Here is a 9,471-nt window from a genome sequence, read left to right as displayed (position 1 = left end):
GCGATGCGCTCCTTAACGCTACGCTGTAAGGCTCGCAGGCGCACCCGGTTCGGTTCGGAGGGGTAGCGATCGTACGCTCTAGTGGCTGCGTTCTTATCGCTTATTAACCTCCTTACGTCATCGGGGAGCTGCCAGCGACGGTCGTCCGTCGCCGGTACCTCCCTGGAGCAGTCCTTGACTGCCGACTGCAGGTGGTTAGTAAGCGAGTCGATCGCAATGAGAGTGTCCTCGGTGGACTCTATGACGTCGGGAATACGGTTTAGTATCGGTGTGTCGGTCGATTCGAGAGATTTCTCGAGTCGTTGCCAGTCTGTTATTGTTTTGGTTGGTAGTGGCGTGTCGGGCGGAGGGCCCAGAAGGAGGGTTACCGGTCGATGGTCCGAGTTAAGCTCGGCATGGACTTCTGGGGAGCTCACCCGTAGGGTTACGTTCCTCAGCAGTGCCATGTCCAGTATGTCGGGTCGGTGGTTCACGTTATGGGGATAATGAGTAGGGCGGAGCGGGGCGATTATCTCGAATTCGAGCGAGTCGGCTAGTCTGTCTAGTTTGTGGCCGTTTGTCGTGGACACGTGGCAGTTCCAGCGGGTGTGTTTACAATTCAAATCGCCAGCCAGAATGGTGGCGCTGTTGATATCTAGGAGGGCGCGTAGGTCGCTTTCCAGCAGTAGTTTGCCGGGAGGCTGATATACGGATGCCACGGCGAGCGGTCGGTGGCCGGTCATGCCGAGAAGACAGACGGAGGCCTCCATATGAGTGAGAGGCGGTGTTTGTAGCGGTATACAATGTAGGGACCGTTTATAGTATATGAGCGTACCGCCGCCTCTACAGGCGGTGCGGTCGTTCCTAACTAAGTTGTAATTGGCGATTCTAGGATCGCGGACTGAACGTTTCAGTAGGGTCTCCTGCACGAGGAGAATATCGACTTGGTGGTCAGTGAGAAAGGAGGCGATTTCCTCCTTTTGTTTTTTAATCCGAACGCGTTAAAAAACGCTATTCGAACGGACCGAGGCTTTTCTCTCTGAGCTCGAGTACCCATAATTACAGGTTAAAATTGAGGATGGCGGTAAGTACGCCGATGTGCTCGCAGACGGCTGCGAGCCTATTTTGGGGCGACTCCTTATACAGGCGGAGCTTGGAGGCCAGAAGGGCAATCTCGTTAGGGTCGATGGTGCTGGCTAAGCGAGCGACCAATGCGAAGTCCTGCGCGAGGGAGCTGCCGTTGGCCTTGGGGGCCGCGGGCAGTGTTTTGGGGACGGGTTTGTGTATGGGCATGGGCGGGGCCGATTGGGCGGGCGGGGGCGACTGGGCGGGCGGGGCTTTCTGGGCGGGCGGGTTGGGTGCTACCTTGCTTACAATTGCCGGGGGTTTAATCCAGGCATTGTTAGCAGGCAGAGGGGGGGTACGAGTGGCTCGGGTTGTGTTTGAGCCTTGGCGGGGGCACGTGCCGGAGCACGGTTGCCCTGGGTGTGGGTGGCCTTCTTTTTGGCGGGACGTGGGGCGCGTGAACAACCGCGGTAATTCGCGGTGTGACCCTCTGTGAGGCAGAGGGTGCAACTGGGGGCGTGGGGGTGTTGGGCCTACGGCCGCAATCTGCGGTGGCGTGATCGCCTAGGCACTTGACGCACCGTGGGCGAGCGAAACAATTACGGGCAGAGTGCCCGTAGTTCTGACAACGGTGGCATTGTCCGGGGTAGGTACGCTTGCGAGGCGCCTCTACGGAGAGTGAGGATAGTTGGCAAACGCTCTTTATATCAAAGATCGATTTGCCTTCTGGGGATAAATCTAATGACTAGAACAAGGTCGATAGCGGCCTTGTTGCGTGAGCGCGACTGGTACATACGATGTACCTCGTGCGCTGGGTAATTCTGGGACTGAAGGTCCTCAAGGATGGAGTCTGTTGAGAGCTCCTTGGGTAAACCGCGTATTACAACGCGGAGCTTTTTCTCTTCCTCGAGAGCATAGGTGTGATAACCTATGTTTTTCTCCGCAGGAAGGTGGTGAGACGACGATGGTCGTCAGATGATGGGACTGATACTTTGATCCCTATTGAGGTAGCCTTAGCATGGCTGAAATTGATATGCTTGTTTTTAAGCATATTGGATACGGTGTTCCAGGCACTTTTGTCCTGGATGATGACGGGGGGCGGGGCTTTGGTCTCGGGGTGCGACTTGCGTGCACTCGGACCGGGGGCGGTTTTAGCGGTGCCGTCATGGGCACGCTTTGTTTTGGCTGGCTGGGAGCCCTGGGTCTTCTTGGCACGCTTGTTGCCAACAAGAATAAAATCGTCCTCGTCTGAGGAGACCGGGGGATGGGAGAGGGGACGTCGCCGTCGCGGATGGCGTCGAGCTCCATACTAGGAGCGTCAAGCTCCGCGACGGAGTCGTCCTGCTCCATGGCGGGCGAGGCGGGTTCGGCCTGGTCGGCTTGGGTCGGGGGAAGCGGCGGGAGCCGTTGCGAGTCGTCCTCGAATTCGTCAGTGTCAGTGTTCGGTTCGTCAGTGTGAGTCATCATTGGGGACGCGGGGAGCGAGCTGTACACTAAGTGGACGGGCTTGGCGGCTTTGAATGCTATAAAAGCATTTAAGATGCCGGGACACTTTTTTTCCAGGAACTGGAAGAACAGAGGCATATCGGCCTCTGATAAGGACATTTTTTTGAACAGTGGTAATGTTAATTACCACTGTTCAAAAGAATAGAATAAGAGTAGAAATAGTAATATAAAAAAATACAATAACAATACAATACAATACAATAACAATACAAAACAATGAAACAATAGGGTAAGTCAAAATACTTAAGATAAGGACGGTCGTCGGCGGGTGCAGCCGACGGTGTCGCGGGGGCCTCCTGCCGGGTGAGGCAGGGGGTGAGTGCCTATTGATATGTGACCCTAATATGTAAGATCACTAATCTTATTGAGTGAAAAATGTGTACCTAAGCGAACCTACTTGGTGGCGTCGGCGGCGGGCGGCAGGCAGCAGGCGTCGGCGGGTGTTGGTGGCAGCGGCGGCGGCTCGGATCGGCGCGTCGCGCAATAGGCGTGACGCACCTCCCTAACTCACGACAGTCCGTGCCACTGAACGTCCACACACAACACTTCACTTCACTTGAACGAAGAGAGTTTCTCCTTCAGTCCTCACAACACAACACTACACACGCGGAAAGTCCGGTAGCACTGTGTCGGAACGGATGCCGAGAGCGCGGTCGGCCGCGGTCGGCGCGGGACACGGAGGCCCGGGCCACGCTAGGTGCACCGAGTGCACCTAACACGCGGCGAAGTATATGAATAAGAACGCGCGAACGTAACTGCGCTACGTGCGCGCGCGCGATGGTTTGCTCGAGGGAGCAGAGAACAGCGAGACGGCGGCGGGACTAGCGAGCACATACGTGCGTTCGCTAGCGCGTCGGTCAGCGGAGTGCCTAAATAAAAAATTACATATCTATATAAGGAACAACAAAAATATCTTATTAGAGTGTTTTAGAAATATTTATGCAAAAATACAGCGCCATCTAGTTGTACTAGTATAAAACTATTTTGACTCGAACAACCCTTCTATTATCAACCCCTATTTTTTTATAGCGTTATTACTCTATGTGGCAAAACAACGTTTGCCGGGACAACTAGTCTTAATATACCTAAAGTAGTTTTGTAGTTTTTGACGACCTCGGTGGTCCAGCGGTCTAGCACACCGCTTTACGACCGATGGTCGCGGGTTCGATTCCACGGCACAAACATTTGTATTCATGAGTATGATTGTTTGTATCAGTTTGGGTGTTTTCTATGTATAATATGTATGTATTTACAAAAATAAAATCTATGTATATGTATCAGTTATCTAGTACGCATAACACAAGCTTCAGCTAGCCTAACTTGGGTCTAGTTGGCGCTGTGTGAATTGTCCCGAGATTATTATTATTATTAAGCTGTATTTGCTGAAAGTATTCCGGTAAATCTGCCTATTTCACCCATTCTGCCATAAGGTGAGATAGGCAGATTTACCGGATAATGAAGAGGCGTCTTAGTGAATGGTAATACATGAGTGCCACTGCGGGTGTCACATAATGACGTGAAGTTCATGTGTTTTTATTTTTAAGTATATAGGCGATGATAGCTATTCATATATTTTTCTGCTACATTTCAATATGTGGCGTATGTGTAAGTTTATATATCTGTGGCTATATCATGTATGTTTATTTATTCGTTTAGTAAATATAATATTTTGTGTGTATCACAATACCTTTTTACTTTTTCTATGTTTATAACTCCTCTTTTCCAGGTTGTCCGTAAAAAAATGCTTATAGCCACAAGACTATTGTTTTTACTTTCTTATATACTTGCTATATAGTTTTGTTTGTCTTCTCTGTGCATAATAAATTATTATTATTAAAGACCTGATACACATAAAAATATATGGAATGTGCATCAAGATGTATACAAAGAGATGTATTCATGAATCATTGATATTTGTACTGTACGAGAATCGAACTCGTGATCATAAGAGAGTGAACTGCTAAACCTCGGAGGTCGCCAATACAATTTATATAAGTATTAACAATGTTGCTTTCGATTTCGCAACTCTATACAAGTATGAATTCAATTATCCACCTGTCACGATCGTACAATGATGACAAGGGACCTGTCTCTCCCTTGACAGAGACACTATGTTAACAGTACATTTGTGAGAAAAGGCATACCCAGTGCCCAAGAAAGTACAACAAGCAGAGTTTTATAAAATGTCAATGCTAATATTATAAATACGAAAGCGTCTGTCTGTTTGTTTGGTAACATCTCACGATTAAATTGCTGAACTGATCTTAATTAAATTTTACATAAAGGTAGACTGTATTACGAGGTATATTTTTATCAAAATAATGATCTAGGAGGAAATAAAATAGGGGATGAAAATATGTGTAGACTTATCCTGGAAGTACTAAATTTTTAGAGGTTAGTGTTATTTCAAAGTATTTTAGCTTATTATAGCATTGTGGCCTACGGAGATCTATTGTGCTAACCATTTCAAGAACTATTTAGTCGGCATAATTTTTCTCACGTAGATTTCGTACGTAGTTATTATTGTAGGTACCAATGTCTGAGCTATTCCTGTTCAGATGAACGGTGACATATATCATTTTATTAACAGTTTTAGTCCCTAGACACTTAAAGAATATGTGTAAAATTTAATATTAACAACATGCCAAGCTAAGCAGAGTTTCTGTTATGGATACTAGACAAATGGTATATATATTTAGATGTATACATATTTTTGTAAAAACATACATAATATCTATATGGATTGAACAATCAAATTTTCGAACATTAGAAGGAAATCAGTGTCACTAGATCACCGAGATCACTATATTTGCAAAATTAACGTTTCATAGACTTTTAATAGTTAACCATAGATTTTTTAATAGTAATGGAAACCAGAGACACAAATATTTTTTGTCTATGTCATTGATTAACGCTACAAAAGAAATACTTAAAACATAAATCAAACAGTGACAAAAACTAAAAACAAGAGGCATTTATTCCGTAACGGTCATTCCGTTCGTTGACTTGCTCTGTTTGTATAAGATGTTTTAAATGCGATTTTTCATGGAGGAAAATTCCAATCGACTTATTTTTGGATACGAGGGCAGTGTTGTAATTCTTTGTTCTGTTGTATAGGTCCTCTATTATAAAATAAAATAGAAAATCATTGATAGATCAAGGGGAAGATGACATACAGCGCCGACCCCAAATAGAGGGATAAAGGCAAATCAATGATTATGAAACTGAGATGTAAGAAGATATTTTATTCAAGTTATGCGCAAAACCTGCAACGAAATAGTAACTACTAACCATCAAATAAATAATACTAGGCACAGTACTGTAGAATAGTTGTTTTTGTTGACGATGCATTAATCAATGCATCGTCAACAAAAACAACTATATATATATCATTAGCATAGACAATAATCATTGTCTATGCTAATGATATATGCTGGTCAAAAACTTACTCTAATTGAAGATGACAAGAATGAAATTAGATCAGTTAACCCATCTTTGCTAATTCTCCAGAAATTTACCACAATGGTTTGCATTGTTACATATCAATGTGGATGGTTATAAGAGCAGAGGAAGGCTGAAAAACATATGGATGGACTGTGTGAACGTTGATATTTCAAGAAAGGGAGTAAATAACGACTGAATGGAAGAGAAAAACATATTACGCCGACCTCAAATAAATGGGATAAGGAAGAAGATGCTGATAGTTTGTATTAGGGAACGCGTGGCGGTTGGCCTGATATGACACATTTCTCGTAATAGAGTTTCTATTTTTTACACACCTCTGTAAAAGTGTGATAACCATGTGAAGAAGCCTATTCAATTCTGGAGAGATGAAAATGCAATAATATTTTGTTGAATCTATCTTCATCTATCTATCTCGTAAAAAGCGTATCTTTCGATTATTATTGATTAATACTAGTACAAGTAGAAGCGAAATTCGATCGGCAGTTGGATGTAGTTAGATCTGTACCGTGAATTGCCATCTCGACCGAACAGATCGGGTCGACCGATCGCGTGCCAAATCGCGACGTCCATTGACGGATTAACGGTTTAAACTATTGGGACATGGCTCCCACTCGTTCATGCATTATACATACACATGTCATGCTTATGCGCCTGTCGATACTGCCAACGTTTTAGGTCTAATTTACAGGCGGCAGCGGATTTCATTACGGTGTTTATTTATCCATACTTCAACACCAATATTATAAAAGTATAGGATTTTCAAAATTACAGCGAAATTGTCATTCTAATTTGATTATTTATTTTACTAATAATTTCATTCTCACATTTGTAGTAGTGGTACTATCATATTACTAGTAATTTGGGTGTATTGTGTATTGTTTATACATCTGCTTATAATATCTAGAATAGATTCTAGTAGTAAGTACCATGTACCGTCAGGCAGGCTCTATACAATCATGTATACCATCGTCATTTTATTTTTTTTATATGACAAATATATATTTCTAATTATCTCGAATTTAAGTTTTTACAAGTTTAGTAGTATTTCCTAAAATGTGAGTTTAGAAATGCATATAAGTGTTCAACGATTTTTGTAAATCAGAAATTGAAGCTTAACTATTCAACGTTATTATAAAGAATTCTCATTTGAAAGCAATTTAATAGATTTATATTTATATCCTACCACAATTGCGTATCATATAACTCACATTATAATTATATTGGCAATTATAATATTTATTTACTTTATTGGCTAAAATCGGTACAAACGATGAATTTAGCGCTATATCATTCTCTCTCAGTAAACAATTGAAATGTCTACCGTCGTAATAGCTTAACTATAAATGCATATTATTTAAAAAATAAATAATAATAATATTATAATAACAAGCACTGATTAGAATACACGCAAATGGTTCGTAATCGCAGATTTGTCACTTTCAATATATTTAGAATGAGAATTTTAACTGCATTTTACAATTAAGCAGTAGAATAATTTCATTGAATCACAGCTCGACGTGTTACTTCAAAGATAAATAATCATGAGCCGTGAGGTATGTCAGTTCGATTGACTATGGCATAGGATAGATCGAAGTTAACAACAATTTGCATTAGGAAGCGGGTTGGCGCCAACCTGCGTCCATTCTGCAGTCTTGCAGCTTATTTGCATAGCACTTTCTATTTCCGCTAGGTGGCGCTGTTGACAACCCCTTGTTGCGCAACGAAATCGCTTGTTAGTATTCGCATTGTACAGTCGCTGGCGTCTTAATAAGGTTAACTAATTAATCAAATGCAGATTTCCTAAATAGGATAAGACATGACGATTTCTTTATACATTAAAAAGGAAATCGGTAGACTTTGTCAAAGTCTGTGTCTCACGCATAAAAGCTAGCCTCAAAGCGGTTTGTAAGCTGCTTTTGTTGAAAGGCAGAAGTATGAATTTATTGGGTAAGGAGGCCTGATATTTTAGTCCTCAGAAATGACAATGCATGAGGGGTACTGCGCCACATATTGATGTGATATCTGTGGTAGGTGATAGGTGACGGTTATCACTTCCCAACGTGAGGTGAGGAGTAAGCTTGTTTGCCAGTCGTGTGAACATGAACAGCAAAAGAACAGCAATGGTGCGTGCATATATATATTGTTTTCCTATATAAGCATATACAGATATGGGTGGTTCTACTCAGGAGGGACGAAAATCAATGAATTTTTGGAACAACATTTTTTTAGCGTATAAGGTCTGAAAAGTAGCTTGACGTTTAGCTTAGGTCATTATTTTACTGATCTCGAACGGGCCAGTCAAAAAAATAAAATATACCAAATTTATGAACATTTAAAAAAATTATGGCCCCAGGAGACTGAGACTATGAACAGGATACTGAGTATTATACGAAAGAAATTAAAAACCGTTGTAATTATTTCAATAAATATGTATGTTTTATTAATAAAAATAGTGTCTTCCATGGAACACTTCTATTGTTAGACTCTGACTTACAAATAACTAGAAAATGTCCCTTATTAGTACTTATTACATAATTAGGATATTTGAAAAAAATAATCAAATCAAATAAGGTTTTTAGTATTCTTTATACAACAAACCTTACACAAGGTTTCAAATTAATTATTGGAAATTCTGCTGTTTAACTTTAAGATCTCGAACAAATGGTTCAATATTTTCTTTCTTTTATTTTATAACCTGTCATTCTCTTTTCGTCTTAGGTCTACAATACCTCTTCTGAAGAAACCCACTGTTTGTAGATAACCAGTTCTGTGTCGTCAAAGTCTTCGCTAAATAAAATAGCTTTATCAGAGCATAATTCACAAATTCTCCCTAAGTACTTTTCGTTACATCTGTCGCAGCATAAAGAAGTTAATAATCTTTGGTAGCTTGTGTCTTTCAGTATTTTTGCAGTATTTAAAGCACTAACAACTAATTGTATGTTGCTGTGTGTAGTACACTTGCAAGTATCCCTATCAATTACTTTTGGGGCCACTATCCAAAAAAGGTTTTAGCCTAGCACACATCGAGTAGTTACTCGATGTGTTAGTGTCTCATCAGTTGATGAGAGAACGTTGCCAGATTTTAAAAACTCTTTATGCAAGTTTTTAAGAGTATCAAGATAGCGTTTCTGTTTGCTCATTTTATTTTTAGTGATGAAATCTTTTTTGCCGGCACACAATCTACTGTTATCCTCTAGAAATTTTTATACCTCATTTCGTAAGTTTGTTCTTGATCTCTCCTTTTGTTTTTGTGAGTGCCACACCTTTTTGTACGTGATAAGTTTGTTTTTTAATTTCCAAATTTTATTTCTTTTAACTACACTTCCCATAATCAATCTGTTTGCAACTAGTTTCTCACTCTTTGTGCTTAAGTTGGTAATGTTATCTGATATTTGCTTTTCTAAAGTGTCACCAACAAAAGCTTTTTAAACAACTTCGATTTTTTGTTCTTCTTTT

At 41.5% G+C, this 9,471-nt stretch overlaps 1 protein-coding gene across 1 annotated transcript; it reads right to left on the bottom strand.

The window, feature by feature from the left end:
- Nucleotides 1–1,038: 1,038 nt before the first annotated feature.
- LOC131840878 (uncharacterized) lies at nt 1,039–2,508 on the bottom strand. Its single transcript, XM_059189068.1, has 2 exons — nt 2,173–2,508; nt 1,039–1,608 (listed from the first exon to the last, which is right to left on the bottom strand). Exons 1-2 carry the CDS (start codon nt 2,506–2,508, stop codon nt 1,039–1,041), a joined length of 906 nt encoding a protein of 301 aa, XP_059045051.1.
- Between the last annotated feature and the right edge of the window lie 6,963 nt (nt 2,509–9,471).

The sequence above is a fragment of the Achroia grisella genome, unplaced genomic scaffold, assembly GCF_030625045.1.
Source record: "Achroia grisella isolate CSIRO2021 unplaced genomic scaffold, CSIRO_AGI_Agris_v1 utg15124, whole genome shotgun sequence".
NCBI classification, from domain to species: Eukaryota; Metazoa; Arthropoda; class Insecta; order Lepidoptera; family Pyralidae; genus Achroia; species Achroia grisella.
Note: the sequence above shows the minus strand (reverse complement) of the source record. Positions and strands in the feature narration are given on the sequence as shown.